General features: G+C 42.2%; 1 protein-coding gene across 5 annotated transcripts in view; it reads left to right on the forward strand.

The window, feature by feature from the left end:
* The window catches only part of Evl (Enah/Vasp-like), a 91,610-nt gene that overhangs the window by 38,320 nt on the left and 31,243 nt on the right, over positions 1 to 22,047 (forward strand). For 4 of the 5 annotated variants that reach the window (XM_090344819.1, XM_090344815.1, XM_090344816.1 and 1 more), the window contains exon 2: positions 20,127 to 20,295. In XM_090344819.1, coding sequence (XP_090200945.1) covers positions 20,127 to 20,295 — 169 coding nt within the window. Of the gene's footprint in view, positions 1 to 6,223; positions 6,326 to 20,126; positions 20,296 to 22,047 lie in introns of those variants that run through there. The other variant, XM_090344818.1, reaches the window with a different exon arrangement.

The following is a 22,047-nucleotide window of genomic DNA, read 5'->3' on the forward strand; positions in this document are numbered from 1 at the left end:
CTGATCATGCCTAGGCATTGAATGTCTTTGGGGGATTTTGATTGGGATGCTGAATTTAGTGAGCAAAACCTGTTTGTGGATGGGCAGAATCTGTCCAAATTATAAGATGAGCAGAAGAGTCTATATAGGCTGTTTGGTAGATTTTCAAAGCTACAGGAATTTACAAAAAAGGGTTTGAGTTGTAAAAATGCATGTGACATTAAAAGTCTTTGAGTTTAAATGTAGCCTCTGATTCTTGTGTGTAGGTGTATCCATTGTGTTCCAGATATATGTTATCAGAGCTAATTTTTATAATCCCTGTGAGCAGCAATTAAAGGCAGATTCCAAGGTTTGCTGGTTAAATTGTTATCATTTTATCTACCAGATACCTAAAGTTCAGAGACCTTGAGTCTGTCTCAGAAACATACTGCTTAAATAGCAATCCTGATTTGAATCTATCTTCTAACTTAAAAAAGAAAGAAGTCAATTCTAATATATCATTTCATTTCTGCCTCCCACTCTAATTTTATAAAAGGAAAATCTGGTATGTATTTTAACATTTTTTGTTTTATATGCTATCTTACTGAATAAATGAATTTCTCATACTTGTTGGCCCTTGTCTGTGCTCAGTGTAACCTACTAGGCCCTTTGAGTACTTTTGTCCTAAGAACCTAGGAAGTAACTTCTTTCAGATGAGGAAACATGTATGCTGGTTGAATAACTTATCTAACATTACTGAGAACTGGAATTTGAACTTAAGACCATCTTGATTCAAACTTGTGCTTTTGACTGGTCTCTTAGCCTCTTTCAGGAAGCTTCAGGGGGTTAAAGTTAGGTGTTAAATGGTCAGTATTACAAAATCCCAATTCTGTTTTAAAAAAAAAGAAAAGGACAGTGCATAACACACTAGTATGAAGGCTCTCAGAAGAGTTGCAAGTGGTGGAGCTTTGCTTCTTGGATTTCTCACATATATTCCATGAATTAACCTTTTATTGCCTAACACTTTTTTGCCTAACACTTTTTTTTTGTCTGTCATGAGACTTGAACTCTGTGACTGAGTGTTGTCCCTAAGCTCTTCAGCTAAAGGCCACCCCCCTACCCCTTGAGCCACAGCTCCACTTCCCATTTTCTGGTGGTTAATTGAGATAGTCTCATGGACTTTAGTGCCTAAGTCCTAAAGTCCCCCGGCTGGCTGGCTTTGAACCTGGCTGGCTTTAAATCACTCTCCTGAGATCTCAGCCTCCTGAGTAGCAAGGATTACAGGTGTAAGCCACTGCACTGGCTTCCTTATTCTTTTATTGAGGCAGTATAAATTGTTTTATTCTTGCCTCATCTGTCATAAGGCTGTTGTGAGGGTGTGTGTGTGTGTGTGTGTGTGTGTGTGTGTGTGTGTGTGTGTGTGTGTGTGAAAGCTGCCTTGTAAATAGAAAAGCTAAAAGTTGCCTTTTGAAGTTATTTACCAAGGTTATTTCTGCCCTATTATCTGGTATTGCATTTACCAGCTTTTAAGGGCAATTAATATATGAATAATTTGGAGCTTAGGATACCATTCAGTCATAGAATACTTGTCTAGTGTGTTTGATATACTGGATTTCATTCGCAGGATTTTTGAAAAATTAATAAGAATAGTACAGTTTAGGAAATGGATGAATGAATGAATTTTGCTTTCTATAGTTCCAGGTTCTTTAGCAAATATAGTGCTGATTAAGACACTGTCCCTGAGCTTTGGAGCTCAAGGCTAGTGCTCTACCACTTTTAGTTCTGGTTTTCTGATAGTTAATTGGAGATAAGGATCTCTTGGGACTTTCCTGCCCAGTCTAGCTTTGAACCATGATCCTCAGATCTAAGCCTCCTGAGTCACGAGGATTACAGACAGATGTAAGCCAATAGCACCCAGTGTGGGGGTTTTTTGTTGTTGTTTTTTTGTTATATTTTCTATTACCTTGTTGGAACTAATTTAGGACCTGCCATACAGGGTTTTTCATAAAGTCATTCTGGAAACCAGTGGCTCACACCTGTAATTCTAGCTACTCAGAAGGCTGAAACTTGAAAAATATGATTCAAGGCCAGCACAGGCAGGAAATCCATGAATCTCTGATCTCCACTTGTCCAGAAAAACCAAAAGTGGAGCTGAGGCTCAAGTGGTAGAGTACTAGTGTTGAGCAGAAATTCTGCTCAGGGATAGTGTATAGGTCCCAAGTTCAAGCTCCAGGACTAGGACAAAAAAAGAAAAATTATTTTTTAAAAAGTTTCTTTCAATGACCAGATGGGGATGCCAGTGTTGAGAATGGAAATGAATACCCAAGGATGTACAGGTTAAAGCAAAGATGAGAGAGTTCATGTCTCCTGATACACTGATCAGAAGCCCTTCCACTTCCTTGTCCCTTCTCACAATTCTTGTACCTTATCAAAGCTACATGATAAAGTTAAAAGAATACCTCCCAAAGGTTCACTCTTACTACCTGTTTAATGAAACCAATAAAAGAAGTAGTGTAAAAGACAGAAGAAGTGAGGGGTGAAACTGAAAGACACTTTCTGGCATGAAGGTATGTACACTTAGACTAACATCTTCAAGAAATAAAAAAAGAAACACAAAAGACCTCATATATATATTTTTTTCTTTTTTTTTTTTTTGCCAGTTCTGGGGCTTGAACTCAGGTCCTGGGCACTGTCCTTAGGCTTTATCAAGGCTATCATCCACCACTGGAGTCACAACACCACTTCTAGTTTTTTCTGTGTATGTGGTACTGAGGAATTGAACTTAGGGCTTTGTGCATGAAGCACTGTACCACTAGGCCATGCTTTCAGCCCCCTTCTTATATTTTAATAACTATAGTTTGTGTCTGCTACTTTCCATGACAGAGTAATCATAATGACTTTTGACAAAAACAATTATGAAAATGAACATGGTATACAAAGCAACATATGTAAGAACATAGAAGTTTGACAGAATAGTATTAATCACCTTAACCAGTTGACCTTTTTTTTTTTTGCCAGTTCTGGGGCTTGAACTCAGGGCCTGAATGCTGTCCTTGGGCTTTCCTCAAGGCTAGCGCTCTACCACTTGAGCCACAATATCCCTTCTGGCTTTTTCTGTGTATGTGGTACTGAGGAATCGAACCCAGGTCTTCATGCATGCTAGGCAAGCACTGGGCCAAACTCTCAGCCCTTAATCTTTTTAGAACACTGCTCTCAGTTTCGGAATACACATTATGTCCTTGTGGCCATGTTACATTCACCTTGGTAACCTTCTAAAACAAGTTTCTAAATGTAAAAAGATTGCCTTCTCATCAGGAAACATATAAGGAGCTTCACTGATCCCAGGAAAATTAAGTGAGAAATAAATCTCAACAGTAGGAAAACAAATATTTTGAAATCAGAATTAAATAACAATTTCTTGATCCATTTGTCCATTGAGGGGCATATGGGCTGATTCCATTGGACCTTGAAGCACTTGAATAGTGCTTCAATAAGCATGCTTGTGCAGGTGTCTTTGCTGTATCCTGATTTATAATCTTTTGGTAAATGCCTAAGTGTAGAATTACTAAATCTTAGGGTAGGTCTATGTTTAATTTTTGGAGGAACCTTCATACTACTTTCCAGAGTGTTTGAACAAGTTTACATTACAGTGTATTAGAGTTCCTTTTTTTTTGGCTGCATTCTCATCAGCATCTGTTACTGTTTGTTTTCTTGATAATGGCACTCTAACTTCATGGCCAGAAATGTTGAGCATCTCTTCATGTGTCTATTGGCCATTTTTACTTCTTCTGAAACGACTCTCTTTAGCTCAGTAAATTATTAACTGGGCTGTTGGTATAAAGGGGGGGGGGAGATGGAGGGAAGGAGGGAGAGGAGAGAGAACATGTCAATACTTGTTGGGAGCCAGAGTGGAATCAAACTGTACCTTGACTTGCATCAGACGATGGCTTTATTGTCTTATTGTTTTCTGGCCCTATTCTATGTAAATAACCTGAGAATTACCATATGAATGTAACACCTGGAGGTTGCCTGGGTCTGGAGGAGGGAAGAAGTGGGAGTGAAAAATAAACGGCAGTCTTTACCTGGACTGCGGACCCGGTGTGTCTGTCTCTCTTCTATTTCTTCCTAGTCCTTGCCCCCGATTTCAGGAACCCCAATCTGCGAACCCTGGTTTGCTGCCGGTTGGCCCCGGCAAATACTGAAGGTTTAAACTCACTTGTTAAGCTGGCATTCTACCAATTGAACCATGCCTCTGCATCTGCTTTGCACCCAGATGAGTGCCTGAACCTTGATCCATCTACTTTGGCTTTCCTGTGTTTGAATCACATCTTCCTTCCATGGAGATGGAGTTTTGAGGACTTTTCTGCGCCCAGGCCATCCTAGAACCATTATCATCCCAAACTTAGCCTCCCAAATAGCTTGAGAAGACAGACATAAACCACTGTGCCCATCCATGTGTTGAGAAGAGATTTCCTGCTCAGGCTGGCCTCTAGAAATGATCTTTCCATTCTCAGCCTCCCAGTTCACCAGGGTTACAGGTGTGAACAACTGGTATCCAGCTCAGATCTTGCATCCTTTTTATTTAGTTGGTTGTAGGACCTGAACTCAGAGCTTATGTGCTGTCCCTGAGTTTTTTCACTCAAGGCTAACATTCTACCACTTTGAGCCACAGCACCACTTCCAATTTTCTGGGGGTTAACTGAAGAAGAGAGTCTCATAGGGACTTTTCTGCCTGGGCTGGCTTTAAATTGCAGTCCTCAAATTTCAACTTCCTGAGTGGCTAGGATTGCAGGCATATAGCCACCAGTACCTGGCCCAACACCAGATCTTTCTTTGATATTGTGTTTTGCACAGCTGCTTTTCAGTATTTCAGCAATAACATTTTAATGTACCTACCTACTAACAGATTTATCTCTCCCTTTTTATTTTTAAACACAGAGTCTCATGCTATAGCCCAGGCTGGCCTGAAACTTGGAATCCACCTGCCTCCACTTCCAGACTGCAGTGTTGGCAGGGGTATACTATTACCATGTTCAGGGGCTCTCTTCACTTCTAAATTGTGAAAGCACTGTGAGGACAATTTCTGCCAGTCCTCAATGTTTTGTTTCTCATTTCTAACATAATACACAACTCTTGTTTAGTTTTCAGCACATTTAAAAGACAGATTGGGAATGATTTTAATCTTTCTGAGATTTCTGTAGAGCTGGGAAAAATAATTACCCTAAGCAACAAAAGAGAAAACAATAGAGCAAAATGTAATATATGCATGTCGGAAATACCATGGCTAAACACAACAAGAATGACAAGGAAAAAGAAAAATCACAGTAAAACAAGCAGACTTGAATGGAGAGAGAAACATGAAGAAAGGCAAGAGTGAATGAAGAGGGTGAATGAGGATCAGTATGAAGATCATGTTTGAAAAAGGAGTGATGGAATGTGTTGAACTCATTTTAAGAAGCAGGGAGCGGGATCTCGAGTAATAGAGAGGGTGAGATCGATTGGAATATGTTGCATACCTTTGTAGAAGTGTCATAGAGAAACCATCTGTACAATTAATGCTGGTTTAAAAAGCAGAGGGGAAAAAAGAATTATTAACCTCATTTTGTAACCAAGAAAATTCAGTCTGTATACTCACTTAATGAATAGAGATAGAGCCAAGTTTCCTATAATCCTAAAATGTTTCCTCCAGTCTCTAAATTATTGGCTGAAATATCCATGAGAAAGAAACATGTGTGTAGAAATATAGATTTTTACTCCAGAGTCAAATGTTCAGCCTTTACCAGCAATCAAAACACATTATATTAAGGTCTGTTCTGGGAAGATCAACCAGGACTCTCTTGTATGCTTGCAGCCTTCTCATGGGGGCCTATAGGAAGTCATCTGTGCTGACCCTGCAGCTTCTAAAACAAATGACCAGACCTAAACAAATTGTGGCCAGACCCTTAGCTGCCTTTGACCTAGACAACACTAGCGCTACTAGACTCTGGTGGAGCCATCACCATGGCCTGGTTCTCACCTCCAGCCCAGGCTTCATGCTTTGTTGCCCTTACAGGAAACTCTTAGAGCCTTAGGTTTTGTGCTCTGGGGGTTTCAGGCCTATGCAATGCTCTGCTCTCTACCACCCACACTGGGGCCCTGCCCTGTTAGCTTGTTGCTTCTCTATTTTCTACCTAGGGTTTCAGTTTTTAACTTGGGTTTGTTTCCCCTTTGTCTCTGGTTCAGCTTCCTTTTCCTGTTTGGTTTTAAGTAGAATCTAAAAGTCAAGTCAGTGCCTTCAGAGAGTCTGTGGTCTTCTGATCTAGATAGTGTGTAAGTCTAGGACTCATTTTCTCAGGGTTCCTGTGCTGCTGCCTGTCATGGCCCCAGGGTGAGTACTGGGACCCATAGGGGACAGCGGGATGCCAAAAGTAAACCTAAAATCTTAATGGTAGAGTGACTATCCCAGGCTGGGCACTGGTGGCTCATACCTGTAGTCCTCTCTATTCAGGAGGCTGAGATTGCAGGATCACAGTTCAAAGCTAGCACAGGTGGAAAAGTTTGTGAGACTCTTATCTGTAAATAACCGCCAGAAAGCTAGAAGTGGAGCCTGGAGCCGTGGCTCAAGTGGTAGAGCACTAGCAATGAACAATAAAAAGCTTAAGGACAATGCCCAGCCTCTGAGTTCAAGCCCCTAACTTGGCACCAAAAAATAAACAAAATCCATCCTTGGTCCCCTTGTAAAACCAGTCAAGGATTAGAAAATTAAAGACCCGAGGGCTAGGGACTTACCCAAAGCAAGATTGTGACGTTACTCTTCATCTGCTGATCTTTCCATTCCAAGATCTCTTGGATGGACTGGAAGGGTGTTATTGGGCCACCTGTATGACAGAGGCTATTTAGGCTCTGAAAAGCTTTGGGCTTGATCAAAAATGCCCTCTTGATTGAGAAAGGACTAGAACTGCAGCCCCGTGTACCTTGCCAAAAGATTTTCCTGAGACACCAATAGGCTTGTGTGTATGTGTTGGTTGTGGGACTTGAACTCTGGGCCTGGGTGTTGTACCTATGCTCTTCAGCTCAAGGCTACTGCCCTGCCCCTTGAGCCACAATGCCACTTCTGGTTTTCTCATGATTAACTGGAGATAAGAGTCTCACAGACTTTAGTGCCCAGGCTGGCTTTGAACCACAATCCTCAGATCTCAGCCTCCTGAGTAGCTAGGATTACAGGCATAAGCTACAATACCCAGCCACTAGGCCCTTTAGACTCATTTAGTAATCAATTGCTAGAATTGGCACAAGTAGGACCAGTTTGGCACAGGTCTCATTTCCTAGTGGCATGCAGTTTCTGCCAAGTGCTAAGTTTATTGCCTCTAGACTTGCAGTTCAACTGGGACAGAAAAATAACATCAATTTTGTTGTTTAGGTGTTTCATGGTCTATTCCTGTTTGTAGCCAATTATGTGTTATTTTAGTAATTTCCCTTTAGATTTAAGGGATTTGGTAAAACTGTGGAAAACAATGTTGTTTCAGAGGCATGTTATTTTAGGCTGTGAAATGTTCTGGGTAAAGTTGAGGCTGGGGAGGTAGCTCAGTGGTAGAGTACTTGCCTATCATGGGCTTAGTCTTCAGCACATACATTTAGGGCTGGGATGTAGCTCAGTGGCAAAGCGCTTGCCTAGCAAGTGCAACATCCTAGGTTTGATCCCCAGTACCAAAAAAGAAAAGACAAAAAAAATACAGTTTAAAAAAAAAACATGCATACATTTAAACATCTATTGGCAGTTTACTGATGACACAAACTAATATCAAAAGTGAATTCAGAGGAAGCATAGCATTCTTTTCAAAGGTCTTAAAATTTAGACATCTGAGCAGTCTCCATCTGTAAAGAACCTTGGAGACCAGCTACATAAGTCATCCAGATTAATAGGTCCCCTTATTTACCATTTCTGCCAGAATAATTCTGCTTTCAGTTTTTATGTATTTTCCTGTGTTTTATTGGGAAAGAGCCTTTTGTATTGCTGAGGATGATGAAGACTGAATTTTTTTTTTTTTTTGCCAGTCTTGGGCTTGAGCTCAAGGCCTGAGCACTGTCCTTGGACTTTCTCAAGGCTAGAGCTCTGCCACTTGAGCCTCAGCACTATTTCTGGCTTTTTTCTATATATGTGGTACCGAGGAATCGAACCTGGGTCTTCGTGCGTGCTAGGCAAGCACTCTACCTCTAGGCCAAACTCCCAGCCCCTGAAGCTGAATTCTAAGTCTTGCTTCAATACAGCTTTTATCTAAGTGTTGGATAGAACATGTCCATGGAGAGTAAGATAAAAGCCCAGAATTTCTAGTGTGTTCCTCCTATATCAAGGCTGTGTACACTGTCCATGACAGAGGCCCATGGGCTGATACTGTGGTGGCCATGGGGAAGAGAGGGAAGCAGAGTCCATGGAGCTGTGCTACAGCAGTTTCCGGGAAGTGTGCCCTTCATGTGGGGATGTAGTGATGTCTACAGTCCCAGCTTACCATAGTGCCTGTGGTTTGGCTCCTAAGAGCTTCTTACCATGGAAATAACTCAAGTCACCGGCTGATGAAGAAGTCTTTTCTGCTGGACACCAGTGGATCCTGCCTGTAATCTTAGGTACTCAGGAGGCTGATATCTGAGAGTCAAAGCCAGCCCAGGAAGGAAAGTCGATGAGACTCTTCTCTATAGAAAAAGCCAGAAATGGTGCTATTGCTCCAGTGGTAGAGTGCTACCCTTGAGCAAAAGGAGCTAGGGACAGGGGCCCAAGCCCAAAGTTTCAAGCCCCAGTACTGGCAAAATAATAATAGTAATAATAATAATCATCTTTTCTAAACACCTAAACAAGAACAGAGCTGGAATTCCCTTCCACTTATGGTAATATATAGAACACTGTCACTAGCATTGCTTTCCATTTCATTTTATTCTTAAAGAGAAGGGAGCCCTTCCAGGGCTCTCCTTCACTCTCCACAGGTTGGAAAGTGAGCCTCTAAAAAACTGACAGTGGACAGATTAGCAGAAGAGATTTACTGTCATTCACAGGGGTATAACATGAAGAAAAGTAAGCACCCAGTATCCAGTAAAACTCAAAGGTTTATATGTCATCTTCTCAAGGGAAAGAAGAAAGGGATACATAAGCCACCTAGGGAGAATAAGTAATTCCAGAAGGAGGATGCATAGCTCCCTGGGCCAGTTGTGAGTCCAGCATCTTCCCCCTGTGGCATGTTGAATGTCTCTGATGGGAATCCAGGCAGGGTTATCCAGGACAACTGGTTTTGATGGACAGCCAGGGAGATCGCCCTCTTACACATCTGCTTCCCTGCATGTCATCCATGAACCAGGGTGGCGTGTTGGAGGATTATACAGCTCCTGAACTTCTTTGTGAGTATTTGTTCACAAGTACAGTTAAGTTTCATAAAGAAAGAAACCAAGATAACTAAGAGAAGAACTTAGAAAGAAACATAGCCAGTGAGGGATAGACCCAGGCCTGGACTTAGTAGACAAAGTAAAAACACTGCACTCTTGGAATGAGAGCTGGCATCTATCCTTAGGCAGAGTAGGGGAAACAGCAGTTAGAGAAGTGGAGTGTGAAGGAGACCACATAGCATAGATAATAAGCGTAGACAGCAAGAGCTGGAAAGTTGAGGCTGTCAGGAAAGACTTCAAGAAGTATGTAGACTCAGATGAACTGACAGGGAGAATTTTTTCTCATGAGGGACAAAGCAGGGCTTTCAGTTATCCTGGGGCTGTTCTCCATCCTAGAGACAAAGGTAAGACAGAGGGACAGTCTCATCCCTAGGGTGTCCTGGGGGACACATAAAGAAACCAAACTAACGCTGCAGTAAAGATCAAATAGAATGCTGTGGCAGAAAGTGGCTGGGCCACTGATTTAGCTGTCCCTTCGAACATTCTCTTTGAGACCCAATGTTGACATGAAACACTGGGGAACAGAGAGGGGCAACAGATGTCCTAAAATGAGATCAGAGAAGGAACAGGGAGGACCTGCAGCCCGAATATGGGAAGAGCAGAGAGAGGGAAGGACAGAATGATTTACATCTTTATCACATAAACTAGTTGAAGTCTTACAGAACTGTGGGAAGCCTTTGGTGGGGAAGATACCCAAGAGCAACCTGAGAAGAGTTACCCTAGCTGCTGTGTGGGTAAGGGTCAATAGCGTGACAGGAAGATCCCTTGGAAGGTTGCCCCAGCCACCCATTTCACAGGTGGTTCAGACCAGACCAGCTATGGAGTAGTGGCAAGATAGAAGGGGTCCCTAGACACAGAAAGGACTGGTGAGTGTCCATGTTAGGTGGGAGTAGTTCCTTTTGCCACTGGAATAGAGCTGGATACAGGCAGGTGGGAAGCTGGCTAGAAGAACGAGGGGGAGGCAGGTTAGCCTACGTAGAACAGCTCCCCAGTGACTGTCAAGTGACTTGTCTGACTTAAGAAGGACCTAGTCATACACAGTGCAGCCACAGAAACAATATGGATAGATAACTCATTTGTCTACCTTGATGTCAGTCCCTTCTGTAATCTCCCCATTGTCTTTCTCATCTTTGAATTTTTGCCTAAAGGCACTCATCATTTGCTAACATGTAACTTATTTTTGTATTATAGACATCTGTTTTCTAATTTACTTTATTGTTGTTTTAGAGGTAACATACAGCATTATTACCTTTATATGTGTCAGGTAATAAATACGTTGTCTTTCACATCGTATCATCTGTTCCCTCATTCCCTCCCTCCCATCTCCACCCATGAATTGCATAATAGTTCACTTTTGTCAATGTCCAGTGCAGCCAGTGTGCTCCAGTGCTGCACTTTTTCACCCTTTTTCCTCTGATTCTGTGCTCTCCCCCAACCTTCTGACAGATGTGTACATGAATACACCATATATAAGGTAAAGAATACAGGGTCTTCCAAAAAAGAAAAAAAAAACTAAGAAAAAAGTCCTTTGTTTCCTATCTTTAGAGTTCTTTTCAGTATCTATATTATTTTACATACATATGAAAATGTACTCGGGTATTACAACTTTTCTGATTTTCTCCTAAGACTACCTTCTTTTGGTCTCACTGTGTGCGAGTTTCTAGGATCCTGTGTAATTTGTCATACCCAGTGCATTTTAGATCTAACTTCTTCATGTCAGGGAGAACGTGCACTGTTTGTCTCTCTGCTCTTGGCTTACCTCATTTAACATGATTTGTTCTAGTTATATCCATTTCCCTGCAAATGACATTATTTTATTCTTTGTAATGTCTGTGTAAAAACAGTACCACTCTGGTGCCAGGAGTTTGGCCTAGTGGTAGAGTACATGCCTAGAGAGCATGCACGAAAACCCGGGTTCGATTCCTCGGTACTACATATATAGAAAAAGCTGGACGTGGTGCTATGGTTCGAGTGGTAGGGTTCTAGCCTTGAGAAAGCCCAAGGACAGTGCTCAACCCTGACCTCAAGCACGGGATTTGGAAAAAACAAACAAGAAAAAAAAACACACTACCGCTCTTTTTAGATCCACTCATCTATTGTGGGACATCTGAGTTGTTTCCATATCTTGGCTATGGTGAGTAGTGTAGCAGTGAACATGGATGTGCAAGTGTCCTTAGCATATCCTGGCTCATGCTGGTTAGGGTGAATGCCTATGAGTGGTATGGCTGGGTCTATGTTTAGCTTTTTGAGGAAACTCCAGACTGCTTTCTAGAGTGGCTATATTAGGTTACATTCCCACCAGCAGTGCAGTGGGGTTCCTTTTTCCCTCCATCCCCTCCAGCATTTGTTGTGGTCAGAATTCAAAATGTTGGCCAATCTAACTGGGGTAAGATGCTTTTTGTTTTTTAACCAGTCCTAGGTTTGGACTCAGGACCTGAGCACTATCCTTGGGCTTTCTCAAGGCTAGAGCTCTACCACTTGACACACAGCACCACTTTTGGCTTTTTTTCTATGTGGTACCAAGGAATTAAACCCTGGTCTTCATGCATGCTAGGCAAGCACTCTACTACTAGGCCAAACTCCCAGCCTCTTCTGGTGTTTCTCTTGAAATGTTGTCCTATATCTGAGCAAACACTGGGATATTATGTCATTCTCAGAGCATACTTCCCTAGATATGTAGTTGAATCACTTAGAAAAAGTCAGAACCTTCCTCCTTCTCCCTTGCTCAATCTCAAATGATCCAGGGGGGCCCAAGTTGAGAAACTCTGATGTAAAGATTCTGGGTTACTCTCAGGAGAGCATGTTAGGATTCTCAGGTACCAGACACAAAGCAGTTGAGAAGTAGCTAAGCCCTGTGACTCACTTTGGCAACTGGATCCACAGAGCAGGTATAACAGCTGCCGTTTTATGAGTGTTTGGTGTCCAACATTATGCTAGCTACATGGTCTATGATGGATGTAGTTCTCATCCTCTGAAGTGCCGAGTTCTTTCTGCATTTAATCACACATGGGCAATGAAGTTAAGAGGCTTGCTCTAGGTCATGCTAGTATTATTGCTTGGTAAAGCTGAAGTGTGAAGCCATCCAGGGTCTATCCTCTTAGCTATAGCTTCTCAAATAAACTTGCCCAAAATTTCAGTCAAGAATAGAATCAGAATGAATCTCCATCATTAGATTCTCCCCATTACAGCTTTGCCCCTGTTGCCCTTGCCTCTTGCTCCTTTCCTCCTGTTCCCCCTTTCCCTTCCCTTGTGTCACTTGCACCCCCTGCATGCCTCCATCTTGTGCAGGTTGGCAGTATCCTGTCCCCAAATAAACTCTTTTCTGCCTGAAAAAAAAAAAAATAGGATCAGAGGCTTGGTAATATGGCTTAGTGGTAGAGTGCCTGCTTAGCATGCATGAAGCCCTGGTACCACATAAACAGAAAAGGCCATAAGTGGGACAAAAACATGAAAAGGTGTATCAATGTGTGAGAAATAATGTTTCCACTACCTGACTAATGTAACTGTAATCCCTCTCTACATTACCCCAACAATAAAAGAAAAGAAAAAGAAGAAAAGGCCAGAAATGGTGCTGTGGTTCAAGTGGTAGAGTGCTAGCCTTGAGCAAAAGAAGCTCAGGGACAGTGCCCAGGCCCCTAAGTTCATGCCCCAAGACTGGCAAAACACACACACACACACACACACACACACATATGTATGTATATATTACAATATATAATGTATTACAATATATATGCAATTATATACTATACATTATATATATATATATATTAAGGTTTGCCAAAAGGAAATTCCACACAGTTCAAGAGAAGAGGGTTTATTGAAAGAGGGAGAGAGAGAGGGAGAGCGCGCGTGAGCGAGCGCGCGCGCAAGAGAGCGCACAGACCTCCAGCCACAAAAGATGAAGTCAGGTAGAGGAAGAGAGCTTATGGTGGGAAGTAAGAGATTATGTAGGGGGAGGGGTATGGCCACAGCTGAAGCAGATGTGATCTCAGGATGGGGAATTACCTCAGACTGGGGGACCTCCTACTGCCCCCAAGCATGCCACTTGCCAGGGTTACAGGTGCTGGGCAGGGATTTCCAGGGTGCAGGGGGAGAGAGCCAAGGGAAGAAGTCATTTCTTCCAAGCGGACCTAACGTGTGTGTGTGTGTGTGTGTGTGATCAGAGCCTCCTAATCTGTTTTAACAACCTGTCTTTTCACTCTGTAACTACCTCAGAGACAAGAAAGAGATTTCCCTTGAGTTCCTGTAGTATCTTTTTCATATCTATCAATGATATGTTTATTCCAGATCTCCTCTTTCAGCCTATAGAGCTTTTTGAAAGCAAGGCACTTGTGTTACTTACTTTTATCTCTGTCTCTAATACACAGTATGTAATTGTTTCAGTGTAGTTAGTCATTGATATGAGCCTAGGAAGTGGTATGTGGCTTTGCTCGAAATGATATGATATGACTGCACATTTCCCAGACTATGTGGCAGGATCAAAAAGAACCATCTTCTCTCTCACAGGCTAGGAGACTAACATAGAGATTCCCTATATTAAGGCCTGGAGTGGTCTACTATCTCTGTAGTGGACCTTCATGACAAACCCCAGTTGAGTTCTTTCTTTTTTCTCCTTGAAGTTGAAAGAACAAGCAGTAAAGACAACTCCACAAGTACACACAGAAGGCCGCATCTCAATGACTCCACCTAGAGGCTTACTGTATGTAGATCTGCATTTATTCACATCAGCCTTTTCCTTGTCAGTAAACCACTCTCTGGCCTATCTCCTCAGTCTTATTTGCTATCCAGTACATTTAGAAGATAGTTTGGGGGCCAGAAGCACGGCCTAGTTGTATCATGCTCACCTAACATGCATGAAGCCCTGGGTTCAATTCCCCAGAACCACATACATAGAAAAAGCCAGATGTGCTGATGTGGCAGAAATGTCCAAGGACACTACCCAGGCCCTGAGTTCAAGCCCCAGAACTGGCAAAAAAAAAAATTTTTTTTTTGTTTATAAAGCTTGACTTACCTCCCAGGATCCAAGGTTGTGAGTTTCTTCCCTTCCTTCTTCTGTCTATATGACAGCGTTTTAAGTTACCTCTGCCTAGACCTTGCTTTCTGGTGCCAGCCATATTTTTAATGTTTTTTTCTGCCTCACTCCTGCAAAAGGCACTAGTCAGAAAAGGTGTAGTTTAGAGAGGAGCCATGCTAATGTGTGGCAGGAGCCAATAGGAAGCTTGCAAATGGTAGGCCAAGAAGAAGGGAACAAGAGCAAGTGTGAGATCTTAGAGGAGGCAGCTAGAGTAGAATGATGAAAGGACCAAAGGGATCATTTGAGTATGAAGTGAGAGGAACAGAAGTAAAGGCTTCCTCACAGAGTCCCAGTGCCCATTTTCTCCCAGTATTGCTACCTACAAGTCAGAATGAGATAAATGGATCAATGACCTCAATTGTTTTGTTTTTGTTTTTTGTTTTTGTTTTTTTGCCAGTCCTGGGACTTGAACTCAGGGCCTGAACACTGTCCTTTGGTTTTCTCAAGGCTAGAGCTCTACCACTTGAGCAACAGCACCACTTCCAGCTTTTTTCTGTGTATGTGGTACCGAGGAATCAAACCTGGGTCTGCATGCATGCTAGGCAAGCACTCTACCACTAGACCAAACTCTTGGCCCCCCTCAATTGTTTTGACTGCCCATGAAATCACTCAGGCTTTCACCTTACTGTGTGTGTGTGAGAAAGAGACAGACGGGTTTGGGGGGGAGACAAACAGAGAGGAAGAAGGAGAGACAGACAGACAGACAGACAGACAGACAGACTGAGAAACTCCTGTTTACTTTCCCATAGCTTCTTATCCTGGTTTGGCAAGTGAGACAGCCACTCAGCTGTGACCTGAAGCCACCTAAACAGGCTTTAGGAGCCTCTGTGTTCTCTGTGAGGCTGCTCCTTATTGATGGTCTCAGACACTTTCTGAGTTCACTAAAGTTACTTGTATGTTGAAAGTAAACAAGTCATGGCCTCAGGAGTCTGGATTTGTTTGTTTGTTTAATTGTTTCTTCTTGGCTTAGGAACCCTCTCTAGGCCCCCTCCCTGTTCCCCCCTTGCTGATTTCTTTGTTGACCACTGTGCCTAAGCTTCTGGGTGAGGGCTCAGATGAGGCCTACCCTCAGGATGCTTACAATCTCAGGAGGTGGATAGACTCTCTAAGTAATTTTCATGAAAGTTCCAGAGTGATCAGGAGCCAACACAAACCTACTGCTGTGAGTGCAGTAGTCAAGACATCACAGGGCTGGGAATGTGGCTTAGTGGTAGAGTGCTTGCTTAACATGAAGGAAGCCCTTGGTTCAATGGAAATAGTTCTGTTCCACAAGTGATGGAGTGCTAGCCTTGAGCAAAAGAGGCTCAAGGACAGTGCCTAGAGCAGCAAAGTTCCAGGGCAGATAAGTTTCCTGAGATCAACATTGGGATATGCCCTGTTGTCTTGGACCTCCAAAGGTAAACCCAGTGGGAAGGAATTACAACCAAAGAGCGCTAGCTACACATCAGGGAGCCTGTCTGGATATCATGACCTGCAGGCATTTGGCATCCAGCAGAGGGACAGTTGTGGCAGTACCCCTCAGAAGGAGTGACTGAGAGGACACCTGGAACATAATGTGGAGGTGGTTGCAAGTCCCTTCTGGACACCTGGCATCAGTGACTTCCTGTAGTCAGCCCTCTTCCATTCTATGCAAAGTCCATTTGCCCGTTAGGAATTTCCTCTCTGCAATGTTTTGTAGCAAATATGTTGAAAAGCCTGAACAATGTCCCGGAGTTTAAAGAGATGCCAGGCAGCTGTGCACAGGAAAGAACAGGGCTGGGATGGATCTGAAAAGCTCATTCCTGGCTACACAAGAAAGGGTGGTAGAACGAGTGCTGGACTGCTGCACTTGTTCAGGAAGATTAGAGATACCAAAGCTGGCTGTAGAATGCCATCACCACAGGGCATACACTGTAGGGAGTTCTTTTCTGTCTTTGGGTTCTATCCCTAAATGCATTAGTGAGTGAGTTCTTAACTTTGGGAGCAGAACAAGCCATGCTCAGGTGTCAGTTGTATGCAGAGTGTGAGGTATGCTTTGTGTTTATTCCTTCTAAAAGAACAATTTTAATAGATAAAGTAGTCTACGATATATGGTCTAAAAAAGTTAACTGACCAATCAACCATAGACAAAGTCTGTGCCTTCTCCTTTCTTCTTTACCACACCTTTGCCCTATGCTAGGCATAGTGGAAACTCAGCCAGTAATACTCACCATTTGTCAAGGAAATTGTGAGGTCAGAGGACGTCCCTGAAAATACAAAGAACAACAACAAGGCCCAGCCACACAGTATTTTTCCGTGAAGCTGACAAAAGTACAATCTAAAAACTTGTTTGAGTTTTATATCACAGTGCCATTCAGAGGAAATTACAGGTTCTTTTTTCGCCTCCTTTCCAAGTAGGACTTGATAAGCTATTCTGGGTAATGTTGGAAAACCGTCAATCATATTTATCCTCATTCCTCTTTCTCCTCCCACTGATACCCATCCAACAAAAGACAGAGTCAGAAATTTTATACAACTACAAATACCCTAACGTGGGTCAGAATAACAAAGGTGACAGTGGAATTGTGTATTTGTTCTAAAAGATCCTTCTCCCAGGATAGAAGCTCTAGTTGGACATACTTCTCAGATCAACCTATAATTTTCCAGGGGAAAAAAAAGCTCATTGAGGTGGTAGTTTAACACCTTACAGAATAAATTAAACCATATATATTTGACTGAACACACACACATTGAAAGTGATTATTATGATCAACTTCATCTTTCCTGTCCAGCTTCATATGGTTAATTTTCAGACAAATAGTTTTGTTTTGTTGCGTACCTGGGATAGAACCTGAGGTCTTGTACATACTGGGCAAGTACTCTACCACAGAACTATATCCGATTTGGATGGTTTTCATCAAAGCCACAACGTGGGGAGCTGAGACCCTGTGCACACAGGCCTAGCTTATACAGGACTTCTTGGGAAGGAAATATAAAGTCATTTTTATTTAGTAAAAAGTTTTGTATTTATGTGCTTTTAAAAATAGCCATGCATCCATTTATTCCATAACTAAGGCTTTTTAAAAAGACTTTCAGATAGAGCTCCAGCCATGAACAAAAAAGCTAAGGGATAGCACCCAAGCCCTGAATTCAAGCCTCAGTACCAGAAAATAAATAAAAAGACACTTTCAGATTTTCACAAAAGATAGCTGACTTGAGCACAGTGTGTTTCTGATGGTGTCAAGTGAGTGTGTCATACATACAGTTTTGAGTGAAGATGCTGAGAAGACAGTGGAACACATCCAGCTCAGAAATGGTAATAATTTGATAGCAGTCAAGATTTTATTAAAACAAAACAAAAACCTCCAAAGGGATCATCCTAAGTTAGCAAGAGTGATCTTAAATAAAATCATGCGTATTTTTTTTTTACATTTGGGTTTTATAAATGGAAATATAATATGAAGGAACAGATGAATACTATTCAAAAGGTAATTGTGTCAGTGCTGAGTGTGGGAATCCAGGAGTTGTGGTTAACCACAAGTTTAATTTGAGTCTGAAGTGTTAATAAAAAAAAAAAGAACCTGTTGATTATAATTGCTATACCCAAAATAGCCAGCCATAGGTGTTAAAATATCTAGAAGGTGGCAGCCCAGAAGGAGGTGTTATCTTCTCTGTTCCCAATACCTCAGAATGGTATGCGGAGTGCCCCCGGGGTATCCTGCACTGCCCTTAAGGGACTGCAACCCTCTGTTTATCCTGTAGTTCTTGCCTCTGCCTCTGTCTGGGCTGCCTAGCTCCTCTGCTTAGAACCCACATCCGCATCCTCACTTGTCTAGCCGTTGAACTTCATCTTTAAGATCAAGCAGCCTTTTTTCTTCAGAAAGTCTTCCCTGGCTTCTCCAGCCCCTCCTGGGGAGGGAAGGGTTGTAACTATTTGTCTTAGCTGTGAGCTCCCTGTCTTGAAACTGTAGTTATCCACACTACCCCATCCACAATACCTGAGCAGTAAGGAGGGGTGAGGAAGCTCAGCCCTGTGCAGTGCTTTGGAACTGACTACATTGATCAAGTTTCGATCTGGGTCAAATCACTGAGGACAAAGCTTATAAAGCCAGGGGGAGCAACAAAACTGGAGATAGGGCTCTTTCCCAAATCTTGTGGCAACATGAACATAGGGTGACTTTCCCACCTACTTGGGCCCATTGTGAAAACTGTCCATTACCATTCACATGTGGCTCCTGTTAATTACCCCTAAATGCTTGAAGTTTGTTTGCAGTTCATCATTGTCTTTATGCTGCCTCCTTTTCTGACTAATGCTGTTCTCATTCTTGGCAGTGTATCTACCTTCAACAGCACTTTGAACATTTGGGGCGGTGGGCCAGTGTTGGGGCTTGAGCTCAGGGCCTGAGCATTGTCCTTGGGCTTTCCTTGAGGCTAGCACTCTACCATTTGAGCCATGACAGGATTTCTGGCTTTTTTCTATGTATGTGGTACCAAGGGTCTTTGTGCATGCTAGTCAAGCCCTCTACCACTGGGCCAAACTCCTGGCCCACTTTGTACTTTTTTTTTTAATTCAGCAATCCTGATTTACTAGAGGCTAGGGGGTATTTAAGATTACTGGGTTCTTGTATAAACAAAGAGCCAGCAAGCTCTAAAAGACCACCCCCAATACAGAAATCATTCTTTTTGTCTATTAATTTGACCTTGCTGGGACTTCCCCTGTTTTTCTATCATATTCTAAGCAGAAGTTGTTGCTTTACTATGTAAATATCTTCAGGAAAGTGAGATGCAGACATCTGTTTATTCTAATGTATGCTATTTTGTTGTTAAATTGTCTAACCATTTCATGATGTGTGTAGCTTATTGTCTGTAACTTATCTGATGCTACCCTGTTAAGCTATCATAAATTTAGCATTGCATTGAGTACTACAAAGAAGATTCTTCATGTGATATTCTCTAGTTAGACAGAACTGGATGGAAATCCCAGCTTCATCAATAAATATTTAATGGTATGAACTTACAACAGTCTTTTCAGTCTCTTAAGTTACTCCTTTCCTATCTATTAGAATGAGATTAATAAGTAGTGACAGATAGGGGCTTTGAGCATTGGCTTATTTAGCATAGTGGCTTACTTCTGTAATTACACTACTCAAGTAGGTAGAGACCAGAAGGATTACGGTTTGAGACTAACTGGAAGGAAAAAGTTAGCGAGACTGTTCTCAATAAACAAATGAGGTAGGAAGACATATGTCTGTGACCCTAGTTAAGCAGGAGGTATAAGTAGGAGGATTGCAGTCTAAGGCCAGTCTTGGAGAAAAAGTAAAGACTATCTGAAAAATAAACAGGAATGGGAGCATGACTCAAGTAATAGAACACCTCCTCGTAGCACAAGTCCCTGAGCTCAAACACAGTACCTCGAAAAATAAGACAGTGCCTTAAATATTGTAGCTACTTGGCAAATTGTGTAATTCCACTCTCATTCGGACTCCCTTTCCAAACAAAAAGAGGAGTCTTTTCCAGTCTACTCACACTTTCTACACAGAGCCTCCTTTTCACCTGTCAAGAATAAAAATCATCAGCTTTTAGTGCAGCCCTACTATATAGTTGGGAGTTGTGTCAGATAGAATTTCTTTATGTCAAGTAGCCTTTGGCCTATGATTCAGAAGAGTCAAGTCAGCTCCTCTCTCAAATGGCTAAGGCTGACACTCGTCTTTTCCCCACTCTGCAGTGAACAGAGTATCTGCCAAGCCCGGGCTTCCGTGATGGTCTATGATGACACCAGTAAGAAATGGGTACCAATAAAGCCTGGCCAGCAGGGATTCAGCCGGATCAACATCTACCACAACACTGCCAGCAACACCTTCAGAGTCGTCGGAGTCAAGCTACAGGATCAGCAGGTTAGTTCTGGAGTCACAGATGGCACCTTTGGGTCCTGACCTTCCCTACATGTGCACAAGGAAAAAAGGTCTGAAGAAAAGGTCAACATTTGGAACTAGAGATTGGGATTCCAATTCTTTTTTGTAAAATTATACTTTTATTATCTCTAAGTAGCTATACAAAGGAGTTCTCATTCAACAGATCCATTCATAAGTACAATACATTTCATCATTCCCTCCATGGATTCTAATTCTGGCTCTGTAGTGTTATACTCTTAAGATGTGAGACCTCAAGTAAACTTCTATTCTAGACTTCAGTTTTCACATCTGGTCATATGGAGATGATAATCTAGTCCTGCCTAGGTCACTATTATTGTCAAATTTTTTTAAAAATAATAATAATGGATAAGAAAAGGCTTTGAAAGGGGCCGGGAATTTGGCCTAATGATAGAGTGCTTGCCTAACATACACGAAGACCCAGGTTCAATTCCTCGGTATCACATACATAGAAACATGGTACTGTGGCTCAAGTGGTAGAGCACTAGCCTTGAGAAAGGACAGTGCTCAGGCCCATGGCTCAAGCCCCAGTCTGGCGGGGGGGGGGGGGGGGGGGAAGGCTTTGAAAAACATATACAAGTATTTTCATCTTGATCTGTATTTATACTGTCTGTATGTAATTTGCTGTTAAGAATTTTTTTCCGGGGGGGGTGGGGTGGGGTGTGTCATGGGGCTTGAACTCTGGTCCTGGGCTACTGTCCTACCCTTGAGCAACAAGACATTATATTACAAATGACTGACATGTAACTAAGCCATACTAGTCTGATGTGATATACGTTAAAATCAATTTGCAAGCTGGTACAGTGGCTCACGCCTATAATCCTAGTAAGGAGGCTGAGATCTAAGAATCAAGGTTCAAAGCCAGCCTGGCACAAAAGGACTTGAGACTCTTATCTCTAACCTCTAGAAAATGGGAAATGGGGCTTGGCTCTGGGGTAGGGTGGTAGCCTTGAGCTGAAGAGCTCAGGGACAGCACCCAGGCTAGAGTTCAAGCCCCATGACCCACAAAAAAAAAAAAAAAAAAAAAAAACAATTTGCAGAGAACTAGATTAGCTATCTGCTAAGACAATGACCTTGTGAGATCCCCAGCACTCCCTCTAGCCCTCTCCTTAGTAAGAGAGGGTGGCCAGGACACTTTTAGCAATGAAGTTAACAGATGTTGTTCACTGTTTATGAAAGTCTATTTTAGCTGGACCCCTGTAATTCTAGATACTCAGGTGACTAAGATCTGAGAATCAAGTGTGAAGAAATCTCTCCATAAATTTTGCCTGCTTCAGATACTATATAACAACAAAAAGTGACCTAATACACGAATATACTGCTGAAAGATACAATGTGAGCCTATAAGACTAGCTAGTGGGGGCCAGGAGTTTGGCCTAGTGGTTAAAGTGCTTGCCTAGCATGCATGAAGACCCGGGTTCGATTCCTTGGTACCACATATATAGAAAAAAAAAGCCAGAAGTGGTGCTGAAGCTCAAGTGGTAGAGCTCTAGCCTTGAGAAAGTCCAAGGACAGTGCTCAAGCCCTGAGCTCAAGCCCAGGACTGGCAAAAAAAAAAAAAAAAAAAAAAAAGACTAGCTAGTGAGAAAATTCTAAGAAACGTTCTATCACTGGGTAGCAATTTGAATGAGATGATGCCTTAAAAGTTTTTATCAGTCTATTTTATGATTTTTGGATCCAAATAAATACATAATAAATATAAATAAATACCAATCT

This window comes from Megascapheus bottae, chromosome 14 (genome assembly GCF_031878675.1).
Source record: "Megascapheus bottae isolate mThoBot1 chromosome 14, mThoBot2.hap1, whole genome shotgun sequence".
In the NCBI taxonomy this organism is placed as follows: domain Eukaryota; kingdom Metazoa; phylum Chordata; class Mammalia; order Rodentia; family Geomyidae; genus Megascapheus; species Megascapheus bottae.